The sequence below is a fragment of the Lutra lutra genome, chromosome 13 (genome assembly GCF_902655055.1).
Source record: "Lutra lutra chromosome 13, mLutLut1.2, whole genome shotgun sequence".
Lineage (NCBI taxonomy): Eukaryota > Metazoa > Chordata > Mammalia > Carnivora > Mustelidae > Lutra > Lutra lutra.
Genome location: NC_062290.1, coordinates 8647058 through 8671649, shown reverse-complemented (window position 1 = coordinate 8671649; position 24592 = coordinate 8647058). Strand labels below are relative to the sequence as shown.

At 46.8% G+C, this 24592-nt stretch overlaps 1 protein-coding gene across 8 annotated transcripts in view; it reads left to right on the top strand.

Moving 5' to 3' along the window:
• The window catches only part of SMARCA2 (SWI/SNF related, matrix associated, actin dependent regulator of chromatin, subfamily a, member 2), a 181196-nt gene that overhangs the window by 8783 nt on the left and 147821 nt on the right, over positions 1 to 24592 (top strand). For all 8 annotated transcript variants that reach the window (XM_047701031.1, XM_047701024.1, XM_047701029.1 and 5 more), the window contains exons 2-5: positions 5144 to 5404; positions 8888 to 9017; positions 14900 to 15271; positions 22476 to 22731. In XM_047701031.1, the coding sequence (XP_047556987.1) occupies positions 5180 to 5404; positions 8888 to 9017; positions 14900 to 15271; positions 22476 to 22731 (983 nt within the window). In that variant the 5' untranslated portion in view covers positions 5144 to 5179. The remainder of the gene's footprint in view (positions 1 to 5143; positions 5405 to 8887; positions 9018 to 14899; positions 15272 to 22475; positions 22732 to 24592) is intronic.

Sequence of the window (24592 nt, the reverse complement as noted above, 5' to 3'; positions counted from 1 at the left end):
GGCAACCTTGGTCTCTGAAAAAGAAACTTCTGGTGGATTTATTTCCTTTATCTTCACTGCTGTTCTTGCTCACGCCCCACTCCCCCATTAAGAATAGCGGTGCTTCTGTTCCCGATGGAGAGATGTTGCTACTTCTTGTGGGAGAATTATCAATTCCTTTATAGAGAGCTGCTCAGAAAGCGGGAAGCGCTTCAGGTCAGGAGATGTTCTGAATCAGCAAACAGACATAAAAGAACCCTTATCTTAACTATCTCCCGAGCCGTGCAGTTCTCCCGCAACAGCCAGAGAACTTTAAAAGGACGGAGCTATTCCTGGGGATGCGAGGGGGGCCTAGTTTTTATTGAGAATGTGCCACCTTTGACCCGGACCCCAGTCTTTGTGTAAGTCCGGCAGCGATGAAGATGTGTGGGAAAGCCGGGATCTGCCCGTGCTTCCTCACATGAGTTACCGAAGAGTCGCTGTCGAGTCGGGATGCCCTGTCTCCCCCCAAAAACCCTTTCTGTGCTTAGAAAACGAAAGTGTCTGGGAGACATACATCTATTTATTTGTCTGGTTGGTTTTTTGGTTGGTTGGTTTTATGTTTTTTCCTTGGAGGCCTAGCTGAAAGGTCACCTTCTCCAGGAAGCCCACCGGTATTCCCTCTGCCTCCTTGCACCCTGTAGAGCGCAGGCAGTCTCTCCTGTTCGTCCTTAGCTGTTTGTCTTCTTGTCTTGCAGGAGCTTCCATCTGGGCCCCCACTGCTATTTATGGAAAAGTCCCTTTCCCTATCAGACTGGCGGAGCCTCGGGGTAAGCCCTCGGGGCCTTTCTGTGCCTCCTACCTGCCTTGTGGGCGGTGGAGATTCAGGACAGCTGGGAATGGACAAGCAAAATGGGCCCTCTGGACATCTGATTAGACCTCAGCGACCTTCATGCATGCCCTCGTGTCCACCTCCTACGCTCTCCCGGGCTTCTGGTCACTCCTCTGTCCCTTCATAGTTTGATCTAGTATCACAGCCAGATCCTCAGCCTGGCAGGCTCTCCCTCCCGTTATTGCCGTCTGGAGACTTCTCGGCCCTTCTCTTTGCGTTCCTGGTTCCTGCATGTATGGGCTCCCGCCTGCCCCAGGGGTGCAGTGGCTCAGCACTGGGCTGGGGCAGGCGATGTAGAGTTGTGCTGACAGATGTGACTCCGAGCCAGCTGTGTGGTCCCTTTCTTACTTCCTGCCCTCACCTTTTACAGGGGGATGTGACAGCAGGTGTCCTCAACTCAGGTTGCTCCAATGACTCTGATGCCCCTGGGGGCGTGTTTAAATATGACGGCAAGGGCGGGGCCAGTAGTATTTTGGCTGATCACAGTAGGACAGGAAAAGGTGTATGTTTGGTCGCTGTCGTCATGGTCAGGCTGGCGACCCTCCACGTTCCAGGAAGTTGAACTCCTATTTAATATGCTGATGGGTGTGCTAGGGCTTGTTCAGCTCAGGAGAGTAGGAAGGAGGGAAGGCATCTGGGGTGGTTGCAGCTGTGGGAAGCTCCAACGACTTTTATTTTTAAAAACACACACTCCCCAGTTTTAAAGGCAGGATCCAGATGCAGAAAAAGACAGGGTGTACTGCTGAAAATGTCTTGACCAAGAACACGGCGGCCAGCCCTCGGGGAGTGCATTACGGGAGGATGGGGACTCGCAGTGCAGTGCATGGGAGGGGGGGATCGCTGCGCTTTACGCTCTTGTCCCCCCACCCCAGATGCGTTGCCTTCCTTCTGTCAGCCACGTAACTGTGGGACAGGCTGTGCTCATCTGTGACAGTGCGTAACTCTCGCCACCCTACCTCCCAACCCAAAGGAAACTCAGATTTTGAGTGTTACCTTGTGCAGAGACTTGGGCTCCTCCCCTGTCCTGGTGATCTGAGCTTGTTCCCTCCCAGGTCCCTGCTGTGTCCACCCCTGTCACTGCCTGTCTGCATGCTGTCATCTGTGCTTTGAAGGAGTAAGAAAAGCGTTTGATTCCTAGGGACCCCCAGGTGGTTGGTGAAGGAGAAGCTGAGTTGGCCAACACTGGACTTGACACCTGAACCACAGTAACTTAGTAGTGCCCCGCACCCCTGCTCCAGAGCTGAGCCGCTCTGTAATTCACAGCGGCCAAGTTGCTCTCCACAGTGGGAAAGGATGGTTGTGTCCTCACACCCGCAATGAAGCTCCCAGCAGAAATACAGAGGGAGGGCCAAGAAGCCAGGGCTATGACCTCCTCCTTGAGAGTCACCCCTCGTCTGTCTACCTGGGTGCTGGTGGCAAGGCGTGAATCCTGGGACAGGCCTGATTCTGCCCTGTGAACGCCACCGCACGCAGGACTGGAGCCCGTCCTCGAGATGCTTGGAGTCCTGGGTGCACAGGTGGGGGAAGCCTTGAGATGCTCAAGCCCAGAAGATCCAAAAAGACTCTATAGAGGAAAAGCACTGGTGCCCTGGATCCCAGGGTTGGTGGTGGTCCCGAGACGGGAAGACCAGACAGAACCCGCGTCTCTGGACACGATCAGAGCAGCCTGAGTGTCCCATTCCCGATTTGGATGATCCTCCAGATTCCTGCCTGCGTGAGCCGGGGCAAGGCTCCTCCTCGGTTACGCTTCTCGGCCTCTCTGAGCTCCTTTCTTTGTGGACCCATGGGGTAGGCCCAGACACTGGACGCTTCTCTTCTTCCTAAGGAGTTTCCTCCACAACACGTTGCTGTGTCCACAGTCCCTGGAGGTATCCAGTACTTTTCCATTCCCCCCTCTCGTCTCTTTTCCCCTTGAAGAACCTTTTTGGGAGTTGCCTTTAACACAAAAATGAGGAGCATTTGTATGGGACAGTATACAAGTGATCACAGCACTCAGCCAGATTCCCCCATGGAAGCGATCCCATACACAGGCACGAGGCAGGATTAAGGGACAATATACGTTAAAACAGAAAATGTGGCCAGTGGGGACCGCCAGGCTCAGTATTCGTATCTTCATTGTTCAGACCGCTGGTAGGTTACCGGAATAGCTATTGAAGCCCATTTCAAGGTAAACCATAACAGGAAGTAAGCAATTTCCTTTTATTCACTGAAAAATAAAGGGGTGTATTAGTTTGCTGATATACATGAAAGAACATTATAACTTGTAGTACCTCCGAGTTGACGTCAGCTCCCTAAATTTAGGAGACGCCGACTGAACGAGTCTGTGTCTGAGGGGGTGGCATGCAAAAAAAAAAAGTAAAAAAAAAAAAGTTACTTCTGCCTGCTTTGTTAATCACAAAGAATAAATAATAACATTTGGCTCTCTAGTGAATTCAAGGCTATAATTCACCCTTGAAGCTTCCCTGTTGTTTTAGAAACCACTTCAGCTGGGTTCTGAGTCCCATCTTGTATCAGCAAAACACTGTGTTATAATCCCTCCAACGTAGCCTTTCATTGCTTCCCGTTTTAGCTCAAATTCATTCATCAGAATGGCCTAAATTCTTTCCTCCCCTTCCTAGATTTCTTTATGTGAACATAGCTCAGGCACGGATTACTCTCTAATTTTTTATTTATCAAATAACGGATGCTATTCATAGTTTGCCCTTGGAATCCGTGGGCCTCCATTCAGCTCCTTTTTGAGTCCTTCCCACACTACAGGCGGGCTGGAGGAGCCGGGGACACACAGGAGTGAAGGAGAGCAGGACCTGTGTCCTCAAGGCCCTCACTTTCCAGAGACTCAGCCAGAGGGGAGAGCCGGTGGCTACGAATGGAACTAATGTGCGTTTTTTGCGTTTCCCTGGCCGTGAGCGGCTGGGCCCCTGTGGTCCATTCCCAGCCCTGCCACTAAGGGTGAGCAAATCACCGAGGGGGTCTCATTCCGTGTTTTTTGAGGTTGACAGCAGAAAAGTTTTTGTGTGGACAGTGTGCGTGGCCCCAGGTAGCGTAAGGTCCCGTGTCACACTGAACACTAACACTCTTCAGTTATCATTGATGGGGCCTCTGGGAAACAGCGTATTTGCTCGTTTTGACTCCTGTCCAAGAGGCAGGCATGCCCACCATGAGGCGGTTCCCCACGAGAGGGGATGCCAAGAAGTCTTGGAGTGGGGGTGATGGAATCTGGCTTTTCCGAAGTCAGAGAACTGGGATTTTCTCACTTCGTCCATGCTGGGTGCGATCCGGTAGTCACAGATGACTTCTCTTGGAGATCATGGGCCACAGAGAAGCCAAGGTTGAATCCCTGGTCTCAGTTCTCCAAGTGGTCTTCGATTCATGAGCCGGCAGGAGGACCACACTTGAAACCGTTCCTTCTGGGGCACCTGCCTAGCGTCTGCCTTCAGTCCAGGTCATCATCTCAGGGTCCTGGGATCATCAAGCCCCCCTATTGGGAATCCCTGCTTCTCCCTCTGCTGCTCCCCCTTCTTGTGCTCCCCCTCCCTCTGTCAAATAAATAAATCTTTTAAAAAAGAAATCAGTGAGCTGTTTCTTCTGATCACTTGTGGTACAGCAGAGACAGTGGGGACAATAATGATGCATGGGGGGCAGGGGAGGCCCGGAGGTCACACACCACTTACACTGCGTTTCAGTCTCAGCCAGTCGCTGTTCCGTGTGGGTATTTGAACCCCTGTCCCACAGCCTCTGCTTTTCCCACAATGGCTAATTCTCTTTCCTTCTCTGTTTCTGAAATTGTACTTCTTTCCCCCTCTTTTAACTGGCTAGAATTCTCTGTGAAGTTTCCGGCGCTCATTCGCTTAGGAAAATGTGTCTTGGTTGGATACTTTTTCAGGGGTTTTATGTTTTAATGGCTTTGGGGGGTTAATGACTTGTAAGGTGCCCAAGCCAGTAAGTAATGGAGAGCATCTGTTGACTCCAGTAATAAATTTCCAACTTGTTTAGAATTTTGCTTATGTGTTAAATTTGAGTTTCTCCAGTGGGTCTTTTTTTGTATCTTGGATGATTTATATCTTTCTGGGGAATCATTTAGAGTGGTTTTTTTTTTTTTCCCTTTTAAACAAGTGGGCTTCATAAAGACTAGGGCAGATGGATCTCTGTCACGCTCCCTCAAACATCTGGACGCGACAGGGCAGTCCTGCTTGGTGTTTGTTACAGAAATGGCACCATGAAAGACTAACACTCTTTCATTCTGATCTTAACATGTTGAAGACATTCCTTTCTCTTTTCTTCCTTCGGACTCAGGATCCCTCTACTGATTGGCCAAGACCGGAGAGGTAGATGTCCACGCCCACAGACCCTAGCGCGATGCCCCACCCAGGGCCTTCGCCGGGGCCCGGACCCTCACCTGGACCTATTCTTGGACCCAGTCCAGGACCCGGCCCGTCCCCGGGTTCTGTGCACAGTATGATGGGGCCAAGCCCTGGACCTCCCAGTGTCTCACACCCTATGCCGACCATGGGGTCCGCTGACTTCCCACAGGAAGGCATGCACCAGATGCATAAGGTAAGAGTTTATTTTCTTGTTCACTCTTGTCTTCTGAGTCATGGATGGCTAATATCCCTAATAACACCCCCTCTTTTTTTTCCCCCCCTACTCTTGTTAATAAGAGAATCAAGCAAGGTCTTTGTCTTATCTTGTATATTATTAAAAACATACATTCTGAGGCTCTGTTATTGTTACAGATGTTGTAAAGGAAGATCAAATCTTGGCTTTTTGAACAATGCTAGATAGGATTTGTAGTTCTGACAATTAGATTTTGTGATTTGTGGGTTGTGGGCTGTGGGCCTGGTGAGTAAGTATATTCGCGCATAAATCTTGATTTTTCTCTAGCCGTATATGTAAAATCACATATCATCCACAAACGGATGTATTGAAATTTATTCTTCCCTAAGAATGTTGATACTTATTTAAAAAAATAGATCCCACAGAGTGGAAAGTAAACGAGTCATTTTCTAAGGCTTCTTTTTTTGTTAAGGCTTTATCGAAATAAAGTAGTTTCTAGGGACTCCCTAAAATGCACTTTGCTGTCTCCTCCGTCAAGTGGCTTTATTCTGATTTTGGAAGAGGGCTGGGATTCTGCAGAGCGCAGGTCCATTTGTCTGTTTCTGGACTGAGGTTATAATACTCTCCTACTTATGAGGCTTGGATTGTGGCTATAGGAGGGATCCCTTCAGTATAAGTAGGTGTTAGGCCTTTCACAGGAGATGCAAAGAAGAGAGAACCGCCTCTTGAGAAGGCCAGATCCTGTGACCGTTTGCTCTGAAGGGGAGTAAGTGGCCAGTGAAACTCAGTGACGCCACACTGCAGTGACCCGAGGGGCCTGTGTGATGAGACAAGTAGAGGTTTTCCATCCCTTTCGGATGACGTCACAGACAGATGGGGCAGTCAGGCTGCCTCTTGGTATTAAGTACACAGACCATGGAAGATCCTGCTTTAAAACAGAAGGATTACATCAAAAAAGAGCAAGTCTTTCCTCTAGTCGTGTAGGACTGGACGTCAGGTTTAAAGTAGGGCATCAGAGCCCAGAAGGGAAGACCCTTTTTCTTACCCTTGTCTTGTCTTTTCCTTTCCTTTCTTTTCCTTTTTCCTTTTCCTTTCCTTTGCTCTTCTTCTTCCATTTTTTTTTTTTAACAAATCTGGTTATTAGATGATTTTCAAATCAGGAAAGTAATATATACTCACTTTGAGAAATAAAACCATACTGAGATAAAGAAACGGTTAATTCTGGCCTCACCCCAGGTAACAGCTTTGTGCTTGCTTTTTATAACTCACGTTCCTCCCTGCTCAGTGAAAGGTCCTGGATAAATCCAGGTATACGCATCATACAGGCCTGACTTTTTGGTTTTGTTTTCCTTTCGCCATTAATGCCACCATGTCATCACTGTTAATTACTCTGGAGCCTCCTCTTCTCCTTTGACAACACACACTGGATACCCTGCATTGTAGCCCCACGTTCTTGCTCTGCTTTCGAGTTTGTTTTGTTTTGTTTTGTTTTTTTTTAACATATTTTTAGCTTGTCCAGTATGTGAAGAAATAAAGCTGCCTGTTTTCCAAATGATATTCTTGAGGGGACGTATTGAACATCTTGACATACTGAAGTCATTACATTGTCTTGTGTTCCTATTAAATTAATTTGGGAGCTATTATAGGCCTGATCTGTCACTCGTGGGCCTTAGTCCAAGTGGTTTGAATAATTTCAGGGCGGTTCGAGGCTGTCTCACCTCCCAAATGAAAGATAAAATGTGGAGGAAAGATTTAGCTGACCTATAGTATTATTTAGGCATTTGGAAGGTGAAAAGCTATGACTGAGTGTTGGTTCACGGATGGATTTTTGCACTGGGTCATTTCTCTTCTGATCTCTTCTATTTTGCGACCTAGTGCCTTTCTCGTATCTTCTCATTATCCCCCACGATACTCTCTTTTTGTTTCACTTTTCTCTTGTTTTACGGAGTTTGCATTTTTTTCCCTCCTGTTTCTTCCTTCCTCCCAACCCCCCAGATGATTCCCTGCGTGGGGACGTGGTTAAGAGCCTCGAGTTCACACCTGCTGACCAGATGCCTCCCCTTTCTCGAGTCCTTTTCCAGGGCAGCTCTGTGCCTTGTCTTTCTCCTCCTTCTCCCTCTGAGATGCAGCTTTTCGCTTTTCAACATCGCTGGAAATAAACAAGTGGCCTAAATACATCTGCTTGTGTTGCTTTGATTTCCTCCCTATTATTACTATTTAACAGACTCAGAGACACTCTTTATACCAAATTCTTCCCATTTTTCTTCCGAACATCCTCTTTATGGTAAATTTCTCCTCTTTTCAAGTGCATGCTTTTGACTCTGCAGAAATTAACTTTCCTTTCTGTAAAACTGCAAACACTCATACTTTCTTGCTTGAAGTCATTTGGTTTCTATAAACTCCTGGAACTATTTCTTTCAGGCGGTTCTGAAAATTGCTCTTCCAGTTTGGGGAGGAATAGACTTTTCCTCCCCCTCTCCCCCCGCACATGCTCCGTTGCCCAATTCTGGATTGGATTAATGTCAGCTCAATGGCTCTTTATCGTGTGCCTGTTAGGCACGAGGCCTCACGTCCTGTTTGGAGTCCCTGTGATCTTGACTTTTTCTTTTTTCTTCCCAAACTCTGCCTTTAAAACGTTTGCAAGTCGTCTTCTGTCTGTGGTGCCGGTTCGTCCGTCACACCTTCCTCCTCTGGCCGCAGCCCGTCCCGCCCCGGGTCTTCCTCTTTTCCCGACTGCCTGAACTTTCTGGTTTTGACTTTGAAACTTTCCATGTAGTTCTTTCCTCACTGATGAGAAAAAAATAACCAAAAAAAAAGAAAAAAGCAAAAAGCATCGTCGTAGACATTTCAAATAGCCTTCCTTCGGACTTTGGCCTGCCTTCAACCACAACAGGTTTCAGGGCTTGCTTGAGAGGGTAGGGAAGAGTGGCTTGCATCTGTGAGCAGGACATCACTTTTATTTGTAGGTGTTTGACATCACACACACACACAAAAATCCACCTGTTTAGGGCGCCTGAGTGGCTCCGTGGGTTGGGCCGCTGCCTTTGGCTCAGGTCATGATCTCAAGGGTCCTGGGATCAAGTCCCGCCTCGGGCTCTCTCTGCTCAGCCGGGAGCCTGCTTCCCCCCACACCCCGCCCCCGCCTGCCTCTCTGCCTACTTGAGATCTCTCTCTCTCTCTGTCAAATAAATAAATAAAATCTTAAAAAAGAAATCCAACTGTTTAAAGCCTTAACTTCCGACTTATGAATAGTTTTGCTGACCCTCTTGGTGTAGTCTTATTTTTTTTTTCATCCCCACCTGCAAAGTATGGGTAATACATGAAAGTACAGGTAGTACAGGTATAAACGTATATGTCTGTCGTATGAGCAGTGGATGATTATGCCACGGTTTTGAACACTTTAAAAGTCTTAAATCTTAAAGGCCCAGATGGAAATCTTATACCTTCCGGAGGCATCTAACTGATGTCCTTTCAATGTTCCAGCCCATCGATGGTCTGCACGACAAGGGGATTGTAGAAGATATCCACTGTGGCTCCCTGAAGGGTTCCGGTATGCGGCCGCCTCACCCGGGAATGGGCCCTCCCCAGAGTCCGATGGATCAACACAGCCAAGGTTTGTGTCCGCTGCACACCTGCTGTTGGCTCCGCACTGTCTGTCTTCTGTCTTACCGGTTACTTTACTTGTGACTTCCAAAGAACGTGTCTAAGGAAGGGTGAACCCTGCAGGCTGCTTCTCCCCTCACCCATGCCAACACGACTATGATTTTTGTATGGGCAGTGTCATTTCCAAGATCCTTGTAAATTCTACTAGCCCCCACTGTGTCCAAGCAATCTGCAAAGTGACTCTGTGCACCCGATGCGGATTCTTTATTATGATCTTTGAAGGTAAATGAGGTCAGCCCCATTTTCTAGATGGGAAAGCTGAATCTCTGAGAAGTTGCTATGTTTTCTTAAGTGAGTAAGCGACAGGGCCAGAAGGAGAAACAAGGTCTGCCTCCAGATGATAGCAGAGATGTGAAGGTAAGATGAGCCACCTGTGTCCCTTGAATCGCATGCTCAGACATTGTCAGGTGGCTTTTTCTGGCCGTGGAATTACCTGTCATTGCTGGTGGGTGGCTGTGTTTGTCTCCTAGGACCGCTGTAACCAATTCCCACAAACAAGGGGGTGGGCGGCAGGCAATGAAACAACAGAAATTGATTCTCTCCCAGTTCTGGAGGCTGGAAGCCTGAAATCAAGGTATCCGCGGACCCTGCTCTCTCTGAAGGCTTTCAGGAAAAACCTTTTGTTTTGCCTCTTCCTAGCTTCTGGTGGTTGAGAGCAACCCTTGGCACCCCTTGGCTTGTAGATCTCTCATTCCAATCCGTCTTGGTCTCCATGGGAACTTTGGAGTGTCTATGCCTGCTGCCAGATTCCCCTCTTCTCGTAAGGACACCAGTCATCGGTTTAGGGTCCCCCCCCTAATCCCGTATGGTCTCATCTTAACTTGATGACATCTGCAAGGATCCTGTATCCAAATCAGGTCACCTGCACAGGTCCTAGAGGTTAGGGCTTTGGCCTATCCCTGTAGAGGACATAATTCAATCCACAGTAATGGCAAATCCATATATGACATATTTCTCTTCTCCTCAGCGCCTTCCTTCCTCACTGTTGAAGGCACAGTGACTTTGAGTACATTGTGACCTGTTTGCAGAATCACTGGACGGTCATTTCAACATGCAAGGGCATGCCCTAACCAAGGACCAGTTAACCCTAACATGTTGATCTTCGCATTCAAAGTTTGTGGTTTATGTGTTGTCATAGGTAGTCCTTTGTCGTTTAATATATGTGGGTTTTTTTCTCTGTTCGTGATCGACCATCCTTCCACCCGAGGGGAAATTTTTTGACTGAGGATTTTGAGAAAGGTATTCAGAATTAAATATGCGTGTGTGTGCGCGCGTGCGCGGAAATCATGGAGGCATGGGAGTATATCTTCATTCATAGTCAAGCAGGTTTTGGATATCCCAGCCTCTGATCGAAATTTTTTTTTTAAGATTTTATCTATTTATTTGACAGACAGAGATCACAAGTAGGCAGAGAGGCAGGCAGAGAGAGAGGAGGAAGCAGGCTTCCTGCTGAGCAGAGAGCCCAATGAGGGGCTCTATCCCAGGAACCTGGGATCATGACCTGAGCCAAAGGCAGAGGCTTTAACCCACTGAGCCACCCAGGTGCCCCTCTGATTGAAATTTTGATGGCAAACAGGTATGAGTATCGCAGATGACGCCTCAAATTTTGACCACGTCAGCCAGACAGCCTGATTCCTTTGGATTTTTTGCAGTATAGGAAGAAAATACTTGACCTGTTCGGGACTAAGAATGGGTTTAGACGACACTCACAGGATTAGCAGTTAAATTCTAAGGAGCCAGGTGTGTTCCCAGAGCTAACGAAGACCTGTTTTGTACTCCTGGAGAGGTGTAGATGAATGATGTTCCACGATGGTCAAAGCCAACTGCCTGCTCTGTCTGCTCCTGGCTTTGCAGTGCCTCTAGGAGTAGGGCCTGAGGGAAACCTCCAACACAAAACACTTTAAATGCACGAATTTTCGGTGAGCACTTTCATGTATCTTAAAATTTCTCTCACTGCTTGGTTCCTTTTATCCTTCTTGGGATCTCCAACACTTGGTACATCATCTAGCACTTAACTGGATAGATACCTTGTTCATTTTGCTCAGTTAGGTAGAGAAGTGAGCTGATGCATTCACCAGTCAACCATTTTAAATAGATACTAATTTTTATATAATTTCGGCAAGTCGTAATTACCTGGAAATGTAGGGGTCTGCGCTAAATGGAATCCGAATTAGCATGTAATATATTTCTGCCAACCAGTAAAGTGCATTGTAGGCTGGGGAATGAGTTATTTAAAAGCATATTTTTGCATAAAGTAGTATTGGTGTAATAGAGTCTTATTCTATGTAATGATCTAAAAAGAAAATAGACCCTGTAATAGCATGTATCTTTAAAGACCCCATTGTAAAAAAAAAAAAAAAAAAAAAAAAAAAAAAAAAAAAAAAAAAACCTTTATAAACACACGTATGGAGAGGTATGGTATTGATCGGAAAGCTGCTAGCTTTAACTACCTAGCAACGTATTAGGTTATTTTGCGGTATTGGTTGAGAAACAAAACCATTTCCTTCAATAAATACTGAATTGTGTACCTTATGGTCCCAATGATAACATTGTTTATTTTTAGTCCATGGGAAAGGAAAAGCCTTCAAAGGCAAGTATATAATATTCAATGCGTGTATGTCGGGGTATGTGTGTATAAGAGAGAGAGAAGAGAAAATTCATATAAAATTGGCACTTATAAGTTCAAGATTATTAAAAGGAGAGACATGATGGCTTCTCTTGAGGCAAGGTGAAACCAGGGAGATAATGGCCCTCACAGACTTGGAATGGAAAACTGCCACGCTTTTTGGGACCACTTTTGAATGAGCAAATCAATCCAGAGTTCAAAAAGAGCAGATTCGGTATCGACACCGGCATCCCACAGACAAATGTCTGTTCTCTCAGGCAATTGCTTCGCCCCGTTTCCTTAACTAAAGATAATTACTAAAATACATTATGTTGTCTCATCATTTAGATTCTGGTTTTTCCTGAAGTTTTATGGAATGCTAGTCATGTAGGGGGAAAAAAAAATCTCTTCAGCTTAAATACTGTCACATTTTTAATGTCATACTGAGATAGAATGATTCTGTTAACATCCCCTGTATTTCTTAGGAAAAAAAAATTTTTTTCCCATCCCCAGTTTCTTGTCACATTTGAGGTAAAATTTTGTTGCATGGATTAATTCCAGAAAATGATTTTTATTCCACTCTCAGCATCTTCCTCAGTGAATGTGAGGTAAACCTAATTGTTGTGCCGGATACAACTGTCTCACTTTTCTAGACTCATTTTCCCATACATCGTAGTTTGACAGAGCAGTTTAGTCAACAGTTGAGTTTTGACTGCATTGTCTGATGTTTTGATCCATTGTGTTGGCTGTCCTGTGACGGATCTTGGGGAAGCCACAGATGATGACCTTGGAAATAGGAGAGACCGGAAGGCAGGAGACATAGGACCCATTTCAATGCCTGATGGTATCCATTCAACTATGCAAATCCCAGTAGGAAGATTTTTGGTAGCAGGTTTCTCCCCTTATGGTAGACAGAGGGTTGGTCAAAAAGGTGTCAGGAAGGTGCTTTCAACAATGAACAAACTATATGCCCGCAGGTACCAGCATTACAATTAAGGGGCGAACATAAGCCTCATGGAGGAGGAAGAATGTTAATGACAAAGTTATGTGCATGTTGAGGATCCACTCAAACGTTTTCTGTCATAAGTGACAACATACCGGGCTTTAAATTTCTGCTGGTCATGCAGGCTGCTCTGGGGCATTTTCTTGGCTGCCTCAGATGGCTGACTAGAACCCCAGTGGCTGAGTGGTTTTGCACTCCATTATGAGGTAGGGATTTGGGGAATGAGACTTAGTAGAACTTCTAGTTCTCCTCAGGGCGGCGTTGCTTTGAATGGATCTTCTCAGCTTACCAGTTTGTCAGACAGAACCTACCCTCATCTTAGAGCATCTGAATACCTTTGTTTCCCTTTCCAAACTGGGATTCGAGATAAAATTATGGCCTTTCTCTTCTCTAGTCTTTCCAGTGATGATGCTGAGTCCCCACTCAGCATCGGTCTGATGTTCTTGGGCCTCCGTGATCCCATGTGGATGCCCAGAGCTTTCTGCTCAAGCCCGACATAGGTTCCAACACACAGCAGATGTCTAATAAACACCTTTATGATAATTGTGACTTGGAGTACATTTACTAAAGGGCAAAGACCTTTGATATTTTATATTGTGTCTTAGGACACCCATGACTTGATTAATTAGCACTCAGTTTGAATTCACGGCAACCTTTAGGAATGCAAGGGGCTACTTTGTTCCCTCCTCACCTTGGCTCTCGTGCCAGCAATGCTCAGTCATAGGTTTTTCTAGGAATTCGTTGGCCAGGATCTATAGCTCATCTCCTGAAATGAGTTCCTTGAAATACTTCAGGCGTTTTTTTTTTTTTTTTTTAACTTTTCTTCTCCAAGAAATGCATTCTTAAATTTCCCACGTAGCTCTCTTAAAGCCCAAACAGATTACTCTCGTGTTTATGTGATGTTGTAAATGGTTCCTAGAAGATTTCTGAGACGTTCAAGTCTCTAACTTGTTTGTATAAAACCAAATTAATATTAGAGCCTGGAAAGAATATATACACATTGGAGTCAGACGGACTTCGGTTTGTATCTTGAAGCTGCCAAGACCTAATTATGTGACACTCTGAGTCTCAGTTTCCTTATTTAAAAAAAAAAAAAAATGGAGGTGACAGCACTTAGCTTTGGGGGCTGTTGTGAGGATTAAAGAAATAATGTGTACGCCGCTCATATCCCTTTAATTGTCCTTACCCTCCCTGTCTGTGCTCCCACCCATCTGAAGTCCACTGACCAGCCTGCCATCTTGCCTCCAGTGGAGCCTCCAATGGACTTGAGCCCCTCTTACCCACACCTGGAAAAGTCCCTGGGGACTAATAATCCCTAGAGTAAAACCAGTGACCTAAGCAGTGATTGATGATCCTAAGAGTATAAATACCCCAGCTTCTTCCCTACCCCCATCTCATTCCCTAGGATAATTTAGAGGTGAGTCATTGACCTCATACCCCAGAGGTTGTGCCTAAAATTAGCACCCACCAGAGCAGCTGCTGTCTCCTACTTACTTCACCTATCTCTACCCACCCCCCCAAGCCAGTGTGTTTGCACTTTCCAAGTAAATCCCCTGCACTCAATCCTTCCATCAGGCTCTGTTTCAAGGGAGAAAACTAAGTGCCTTGTGTAGTCCCTGTGGCAGTGGAGGCCCTCAATAATTGTGCACAATAATAAACCAAGTAATAATTTGCTGTCCCATAAGACGCTCTTCATTCCCCGTTGCGAGATAGTACACACTCACCAGGTTCTGTTCTGGAGGTTGGAACTACTTTTAACATATAACACTGTCCCCTGCTGTCTTGGTTTTATGTGTGCAACAGCCACTAGCAGCGTACCTTCTAGGACACATGTAGCAGCTATTGATCATTTTGCTTAAAATGTGGCTTGTCCTAATTGAGATGTGTTGTCACTTAGCGCGAAAAAAAAAAATGTAAACTACGTCTTTAATAATTTTTTATTTTGAAATGATGATATTTGGGGTATGTTGATTTCAGCAAAGCGTTATTACCAAACTTGGCTCTGTGTCTTTCACTTTTTAATGTGATGACTGGAGAATCTTCACCACATGTATTTGGTACAGAGCAATTTGATAATCACCCATAGTTCTGTAATTATTAAGTGATGCATATTTAAATTTCTAGCAGGCAGTGCCATTGCAGAAAACCATCCAAATGACCACGAATGCCGGGCTTCCAGGGTCATTGGGGGCAGCATGTGATCTCCTTTCCTGTTTTATTCTAGGTTACATGTCGCCACACCCGTCTCCACTGGGAGCCCCAGAGCACGTCTCCAGCCCGATGTCAGGAGGCGGCCCGACCCCTCCCCAGATGCCGCCGAACCAGCCCGGGCCCCTCATCTCGGGTGATCCGCAGGCGATGAGCCAGCCCAACAGAGGTCCCTCGCCTTTCAGCCCCGTCCAGCTGCATCAGCTGCGAGCGCAGATTTTAGCTTACAAAATGCTGGCCCGAGGCCAGCCCCTCCCCGAAACACTGCAGCTTGCAGTCCAGGGGAAGAGGACGTTGCCCGGCATGCAGCAGCAGCAGCCCCCGCAGCCCCAGCCGCAGGCGCAGCAGCCGCAGCAGCAGGCCCTTGTTAACTACAACAGACCATCTGGTAGGTTAATGTGCAACCAAATGAGTAACGCGACGGTCCAGCTCGGCTAAGGAGGACTACTAAGGGCGCAGAGGCGCTGGGCTGCTCTCGGCCCTGTTCTGGCTTAGCCTTTTGTTGTACCCTTGTGTGGCTTCCGTAGCTGGATCCCTGGGCTCCTGCCCCGCAGGGCTCCTGGGAAGGAAGCCGTGTCCCCGGCGATTCTGCATTCTCTTTCAAGAGGTTCAAGGTTGGTCTGGTCAGGAGCCCGGCTACCCGGCCCAGGTTAAGAACCAGGCCCCTAGAGTGTTCCCAGGGCCAGAAGGAGCCCCTAGACTCAGCTCTCCTCGAGCCACGCTGTGGGTGTTGATTTATTCCTCTCTGCCCCTTGGTGTGGTGAAGAGCATTTAGGGAGAACTCCGCAGAGCAAACCTGCGGTAAAGTCATTATCAAGTAGGAAATCAGAAACAGAGGGAAATAGCAAGAAGTCAGGGTCAGGGAGGTCAGGGGCATGGAGGGCCCCCCAGAGCTCACGGTTGCTGCCCCGGAGCTCGAGAGAGGACTGCGGCTTCCTGGCAGCCAGGAGAGGAGACCCAGGGTCTGCTATCAAAGCCTCACCATGCGGGAGCAGGCGGCTTACCCATTGCTCAGAGGAACGCAGAGCCTTTTCTAGCCTGAGACTATAAGGTAGATTTTCCAGGTGGGATTTTTTTTTTTTTAATTATTGGTATTGTTATTGTTGTTGTAAGAGACACTGCATGATAGAGGCATCGATAAGATTTGTTCCTAATAAACAGAGTGACAGAATCCATGCGACCTCTTTCTTCTATAGTCCCTGGCATCAGACCCCAGGCTGTGATAGGATGTAACGGGTGGAGATGAGTCGGTCCTTTGCGTGGCCTTCTGACGGTCTGGCTGGACCCCGCCACTAGAATTCAGAGGTGCGGGGGTTTGTGCGATGAGCTTCCACGAACGTTGTTTTCTCTGGCAAGGTTTCTGTTAACCACCAGATAAATGAAGAGTTGATGGTTCTGTCCTAAGTAGAGTTTGGAATCCCGGGGTCTTCCTCAACGTTGACACCCTGTCCTGTGAATGCTTCCCTCTCCCTGGGGCAAGCCAGGACGTGCCGATCACTGCCAACGATTCGTTTGGGACATTGGTACTTTGTCTAAGCTTGGGGACTTAGGCAGTGGAGAGGAGTTCAGATTAGTAGTAGTATTATCTTTTGGTTATCGTCTGCCTTCTGGGTTTGCAAATGTTTCTTTTCTGGTGGGGGAGGCTCCAAGAGTTGGCCTACCGGAAGGATTAACTCACCTTGTTAATTGCAGATGTAGCCTTAGGAATGGGTTTTTAAGGAGTTTTAAGGAGCAGGAGAGGATCGCGTCTGCTCCCGACTTCTGTGTAGGGACCGTGGTGCTCTGGCAGGTGGAGGACCCTGTGGGACTGAGGAAAGCCAGGCCGAAAATGGGAGTGTGGACACCTGTTGTGTTTAAAGGGTTCAGAACAGCCTAACTCCAGCTCTTGGGAAGGCAGCCAGAGGGAAAGAAAAAGTACACGCATGTCTCTGGGTGTGTAGCCTGTGTTTCCTAAGCCCCCATGGGCCTGCCTTGTGCGTTGTGCTCAGCTCGAATGTTCTGCGCGTGGGACCCACCTAGAACATGGAGAGTCGGGACGCCCATGCTAGCGGTCTGCCCCAGAGCCTGTGTCCTTACCCCTGCCCCGACTCCTTCATCACAGAGGTGCTCATGCATGGCTGGGAAAGAACGTGTCCTAAACCGGGAGCCAAAGACAGCAGCCGTTTTCCTCATAGGTGTCCCAAAAGGAAAAGGATCTCCGCTCCTTACCTAGAGGCTGTCTACTGGTTCTCCAGACACAAGGGCAGCGAAATTAGGACTCTTGACATGCCACATTGCTGTAGTTTCCTCTAGAACCACCAGAGAGTTGGTAGTTGGAGGAGGGAGAAGCAAAGCCAGTACCTCCCAGGCGCTAGTGGTGTGGGACCATGTCCTATAGGCGTCCTTCACTGTGCATTGAAGCGTGGCCTGGGGTGTCATCACAGACCTCCACGAGCATTGCTACTTTTTTTTTTTTTTAAGATTTTATTCGAGAGGGAGAGAGAGAGAGAGAGAGAGAGAGAGCACAAGCAGGGTGAAGGGCAGAGGGAGAAACAGACCCCCTGCTAAGCAGGGAGCCCGATATGAGACTCAATCCCAGGACTCTGAGATCATCACCTGAGCCCAAGGCAGATGCTTAACCAACTGAGCCACCCAGGCGTCCCAGACATGAGTGTTTTTTAAAATGACCCGTGCACAGCAGGAAAAGAGGCCAGAGTACCCTTTAAGAAGACAGGAAGCTGAAGGGTTCATTTCAGAAAACTTTTCACCCAAAGTTCGAATAAGGAGACCGATTAAAGTAGTAAAACTTAGGGGATCAAGTTTCCGTTGTCTGTATGCTGTATCTAACAGCTACTTCAGTCCCAGTAAGCACAATCCCGAGTGTGTTTTCTGGACCAGACATTACCCATCTCTGATGCTTCGTCTTTGCTCACTAGGCCTTTGTCGTCAGGAGGAATCCGTTGTGTTACTCAGTGCTCTGTCTCTTGTATTTCCAGCGGTCAGGCTTCATTAGAAAGGAAGGTACTCGGGCAGATAGTGTTTTATGCCAGAGTGGGCAAGGAGGCTGTGGACAAAGCTGGAAGGAGCTCCCTCCTGCCAGCAGAGCAGACCCATTCCTGCCACTGGGAAGGCAGCTACACCCCAAAGTGTTGTACAACTTGTCCCCAAATCTCAGCTTTTAGAGTCAAATGACATCATTACTTGACAGACTTTTTGGGGGGGGTTGGCATTTAGGGCAAGTCAAAATAAGGCAAAGCATATTTTATTTTTAGAGTTAATATTTTTAAATTTGTTATTACTTATCTCCATCCCCCCTTAATTTTAAAAAAAGTATTATTGTGTATTAATGCCTCTACTAATATATCAGGGGAAAAAATAAGTTTAAGGATGTCCATTTATCTGGCAGTATATTCCATGTTTCTTTTGTCCGGCTTTGTAGTGTTACTCGTGTTTGGGAGAATCTCTTTGGCTGGGGTGGTCTGCCTCAAACCTGCTCACCCTAAGTGACCCATATCCTCAGAGGCCACGACTGGAGAATTATGGGTTGACTGCAGGAGTTGCACACTGAACAAATAATTCTTCTTAAATTTAAACAATTCTAAATCCTTACCTGCTGTGGGCTCCGTGCACATCTAAGCCATCATCTTTTATTTTTCACTTTGATTCATTTTTTTCTTCTATGGAGACTAAAGCAAAATTAAAAATAAGAACTGTATAACTTGGGACACCTGGGTGGCTCAGTTGGTTAAGCAGCTGCCTTCGGCTCAGGTCATGATCCCAGCGTCCTGGGATCAAGTCCCACATCGGGCTCCTTGCTTGGCGGGGAGCCTGCTTCTCCCTCTGCCTCTGCCTGCCATTCTGTCTGCCTGTGCTTGCTCTCTCTCCCTCTCTCTCTGACAAATAAATAAATTTTAAAAAAAAATCTTAAAAAAAAAAAAAAGAACTGTATAACTTTGGGTTTTTCAGGGGGTTTTTTGTTGTTGTTTGTTTTTTGGGGGGGTTGGTTTGGGGTGGGGAAGATCTTATGGTAGAAAGTAAACGTTTCATTGCTAATTTTTCTCAGTGCTTGTCTCTCCTGCTCCCTGTCCCTCCCACCCTCACTCTTTTTGGGTACCTAAAATATCTAGGTACGTTCAATTTAAATACACTTCATTACATTTATTTTTTTCAGCCCATGGAAACCACTTAAATCCTTATTTAAGGCACAGAATATTGAATGAGGATCCTAGTGTGCTAGGAAGACGGTGTGAGCCCTGAATGCACAGAAATTCTGTACATGTGAGACTCCAGTGTTTTAATAAGTTTGTTTTCCTGTTTCTTAAAATCAGGCAGAGGGATGCATCTGAGAAAGATGCCCCCTGCCCACCTTAGCTGCATGGGGTCACTCACAGGGGTATCTGGACATACCTCTGCCTTGATTTCCAAGGTGAGGACTGAGGGGAAAGCTCTGACAATTGAGCCTGAATTGTTTATGTTGGGAGGGGGGTGGATAGGAGAAAAGCTAAGGAATGTAATTTGTCTTACGTGTGAAGATCCCGGGAAGCGGTCTGATCATTTAGCAGACCGTGGGTGTCGGTAGCAGGGATGGCTTCTGTCGATAGAGAGCCAACCCAGCCAGGCACCTCGGCTCTAAGCGGCCTGAGGGACAAGCAAGAAACCCAAGGAACAGGCAGTTACATTCTGGGCATGTCCATCTGCGGCAAGCTGCCCTCGCTTCCCTGGGCTCTGTAAGTAGGAGTTTTTATGTAATCTGTTGGGAGGGAGGAAAAAATAGCCCCACGCAGTATATGAACTCGCGGTGTTTAGTCGGGAAAGGAATTTGCTTGTAAGTGGCTCTTGATAGGAGCTTGGCAGGAAGCAGGTGGCAAGCTGACTTATCTGAGTATTTGTGCCAAGTCGTCTTGAGCCACAGAAACATCCTGAAGTTTGCTATAGGAGAGTGTACTCCCAACGCTGCCAGCCAGCACGGTACCAAGCTTCCCTAAAAGCCTTGCCTTCGCCATGGGGTTTCTCTATAAAGCTAAGTAACTGAATTAGACTTAACCTTCGTGGCCTTGCTAGTATTAAAAATGACCAGAGTGGAGGCTTGGAGCACGTGGCTACTCGATCTCACTGAGTCCTCACTCCCATCCTAGGGGGTAAGGTTACTACCCCATTCTGTGGATGGGGAGACTGAGCCTCACGGGGTTAAGGGGCTAGCTCAGGCTCGTTCACAGCAAGTTGTGGGACTTTTTGAATTGGGATATTTGAAGTTCATGTTTGGGTCTCTGTCTCTCTGCTTCTCCATTTGAAGGGTCGGTCAGCTGGCTAAGAATGTCTTTGTCTTTAATGGATTCAGAAAGTCAAATTATTGTGTGTATTAGATCTTGTCTTGTGTCGTAGGCTAAAAATGACTCGGACTGGAACTAGGGGTATCAGACATGGTTCGGATACCTTCCTTTGATGAAATGTGGCTTTAAAAATACAGACTTGAAGATACCTCAAGGAATCATCAGAGGCTTCTGCGTAGGTAATTATAGGCGAGAAAGCTAATGAAGAAAGTTCTGGAACCAGGTGGAATGTGTAATACCAGTCCCCTGTTCTGGCTTTTGTTGATGAATTATTTAAACTTTGAAAGGAGGAAAATACTCGCAGAACTGAACACACAGTAATTATTATGATATTATCGTATCAACAAGACCCGCATTTTCTTTATTAAAGATGGTGGTGTTTTTAGGGGGCTCAGTGAGTGGGTTTTAGTATGCTTATACCAAGTCTTGATATATATTTAATTCTACCAGTTTCTTGAGTTTATTAAGGAGATTTATAGAATCACAGAGAATCAACCTGTTAGAAATCTGTCTCCTCTCTTTTTGGTTGGATCACACCTAAAGTAAACCAGATGAAAAATCTACCCTGTTTTAAAGACCTCTAGGGAAAACATATTCTAGAACATCCCTCCATAACTCATTCCAATGCTTAACAACCCTGAGATTTAATGTGTAGAAATCGGTTTCTTATATACGGATGAAAGAAACTTCTAAATATAAAATATTATGAAACGCGATGCATTATGTAAAAGACTTCCCATTCAGAAAAAAAAAATCAGAAAGTATTTAGCTGAAAAGAATCTCTTTATTACGACAGTACATCTATGATGCCTAAAATAGAAAATTTTTAAAAATGTTTTTTTTTTTCCCGTAAGAGTTTTTCATCCCCCACTGGACCCAGGGCTACCTCAGGATTATGTAGCTGCACGTGTTTTGGAAAGTTTACCTAATTTCACAAGGAAGGTGAAGAAAAGCACATTAGTACCATGCACACACACACACACACACACACATACATACATACATACACACACACACGTGTACAGTTTCCTAAGCAGTTTGTTCTAATTCCTCACATTTCCTCCTGTCAAAATGTTTGCTTATACTCTCCTTGCATTGTCATTTAAGCCCATTTCTGAATGGTGTTTGCTGGAAATTGAATAAATGTGTCTAATTTTTCATAATGTACGTCTTTGTATGGTTAATTATTAAGGCGCTCTGAAGTATACAGACTATTATTTTATTACCGTTTAATAGTTTTAACTTTTCTTAGAGAAGATATAGAAAATGCTTGGGAGAATGCCTCTCAGAGGTTTTAACAGCTTACTGAGATTTTTTTTTCATTTCCTAATTCATCTGGTAGCATCACTAATCTTATTTATAATTTTGAAGTAAAAATTTAACTATGAAGAGAGACAGAACACTTCTTATTTTCAGTCCATACCTAGCAATCAATTTGAACTCCTGAAGTTTAATGTGGAAAATTGCATTACATTAACTTATTAAGTACATTTTGATAAGCTTGATTGCATATCCCTTTATTCTGTTAGCATGAGAAAAAAAATGCTCTCCTGAATCTTAATATTTGCTAGTTTTTATAGGTGGAATGAGTGGATTTGCCCCCCACACACACACACTGAATGTTTTCAGAAACATTTTCTTATATGTGGTTTAAACACACACACACACACACACACACACACACACACCCCTTCAGTTCCTGAGATGCACTGATTAAGCCTGAAATGTGCCTTTTAGGTCATTAAAGGAAAACGTGTGCCCCTTTTGGTTCGCAGGGGAGGGCTGGCCGAGCTGCTGGCTGTATTTGGAAACCCCAGCTTAGGCTAAGGGTCTGTCTCAAGACCCACAAGGTGCAGTTTGCAGGCTGTGATTTTAGGACCGCACCCAGATTGCATCTGACAGCTGCATGACTCCCTTACTTTCCTGAGCTCTTGAATGCACCTGCAATCCTTAAAAAAACAAAAGCAAAAAACCCAACAGTCTACTCTAGAGCTACATTAAACGCTGACCATCCGTTTCTTTAATGTACGTACGAATTGCGTCGTCTTTGGACCGTTTCACCGGGGTATATCACTGAATGCCACCGCGCTCTGAGAATAGATGCCAGGCTCTTCTCATTGACTTCCCCCCCCACCTCCCCCCTCCTCATCTCCTTTCCTCCCCTCCTACTCCCTTGTCTGGAGATGTTCAGTGGCCCCCCGAGGCGGGGGGCCAGCGGGCAGGCCGGGGGTGGCCGCAGGGCGCCGGCCCGCCCGAGCTGCCCATGTCGCTCTTGTCCCGCAGGCCCGGGGCCGGAGCTGAGCGGCCCGAGCACCCCGCAGAAGCTGCCGGTGCCCGCGCCCAGCGGCCGGCCCTCGCCCGCGCCCCCCGCCGCCGCGCAGACGCCCGCGGCCGCCGTGCCAGGGCCCTCCGTGCCGCAGCCGGCCCCGGGGCAGCCCTCGCCCGTCCTGCAGCTGCAGCAGAAGCAGAGCCGCATCAGCCCCATCCAGAAACCGCAAGGCCTGGACCCGGTGGAGATCCTGCAGGAGCGCGAGTACAGGTACCCGCACCCAGGCCCCGCGCGGGGGCTGGCCGCAGTGTCCTCCTGAAAGCCACGAAGCCCGGGGGAGGTGGGGGGTCGCCCTGCCCTGTGGGACGAGGCCCAGGCCGGACCCCAAGTTTGTTTGCCACTGGGGTGATGGGAGTGGACAGGACTGTGATTTTCCGCCACAGAGTTAGAAAATGGTCATCACCCCCTGTGACATGCCAGGCACCGTGCTGGGCGCCAGGGAGGTGAAGACCGAAGCCCAGCCCCAAGAGCTTGTGGATCCAAGAAGGGCGTCTTCTCACTCTTAGCCCAAGCGGGGCCTTGTTGTGGCTTGTCATTTTATCCTGCAAATGACTCTGAGCTGGCCGCGCCTTGCGTGCGCCCTGCCAGCCGGACCTCCGGGTCATGACACATCTCATGCTACTAGAGCTGCTGAGTGGGGTTCTTCATTGTAATGTGTGCATTTGTGGCTCTCCTGCTTGCTCCAGCCTTAGGGGTAAGCTGCCTTCACACAGAGTCTGTATTTAAACTCTTATTCCAGAAACTTGATTCTTACCTGACCTGGCACATTCGTCCTCATCCATGGTTGGCAAACCTTTTCTGTAAAAGGCCTGATGGTAAACATTTTACCCTTTGCAGGCCCATAGCTAAGGTCCCTCAGCTCTGCCCTTACTGAGAGAGCATCCACAGACAATGATGTACTGGCCGTGTTCCAATAAAACTTTATTTATACAAACGGACTGTGGACAAGCTGGAGCTAGCAGGCCCTTCATATAAATAAGTGGTTAATGTTAACCAAAAAGAGAGTTCATGAGTAAGGAGTGAAGATAAAGCAAGGTTAAGATCACCGTCTCTGGAGTTGGCCAGTCCTGCGGGCTCTGTCACTTACCAGCTGTGTTACCTTGGTCAAGTTACATCTCTCTCTCTCTCTCCTTTTTTTTCTTTTTAAGATTTTATTTATTTATTTACTTGAGGGGGGGGAGAGCATATGTGAGTGGGGTGGAGGCGTAGAGGGAGAGGGAGGGAGAATCCCAAACAGACTCCCCACTGAGTGTGGAGCCTGACATGGGGCTCAGTCCCATCACCCTGAGATCATGACCTGAGCTGAAATCAAGAGTCAGACCCTTAACCAACTGAGCCACCCGGGCACCCCAAGTGACATTTCTTCTCTGTGACTCAGTTTCCTTCTGTGTTAAAAGAGAGTGTTGCAGTACCTCTTATGGGGGTGGGAGGCTAAACGATACAAGGATTTTGAGGACATACCAGCTATTATTGTTTCCTGATTATTATATCAGTCAAAGGAAAACTGAAGTTTAGAAGTCCTAGGGAATGTTAGTGAATAACATCCAGGCTCCCTTGAAAGACATTATCTGCGTCTTTATTGAAAAACGCATGACTTGTTATTAGATTAAAATACTAACTTGCCAGCTTTGAGTGTGACTCTGAGGAAGAAATCACAGTGACTTGCCATTAAATGCGCTTAGCTTTTTGGATGAAGAGTAGAGCTCTGCTCTCATTCCTAGTACTAATCCTCAAGGAAGAGCTTTCATGTTGCTGTTTCCCGAGTTTCAGGTACCCCTAGAGAGTTAGATACCCATCAGTCTGTTGGGATTGCACTGTTGCTACGCAGATCATTGTGTGGTATGAAGTCAAATGTTAGCGCTGTATTCTCATTTGGGGTAGGAGAACTTTTTTATATGTGGTCCTGTATGCTGTTACCAAGTTAAAAAAAAAAAAAGTCAAAAGTATTTCTTTTAAAAGATTTATTTATTTAAGACAGCGCATACACTGGCAAGCTAGGAAGGGGTTGAGGGAGGGGGTAGCAGAGCCCCGTGGGATACGGTACTCGAACATACGACCCTGAGCTCGTGAC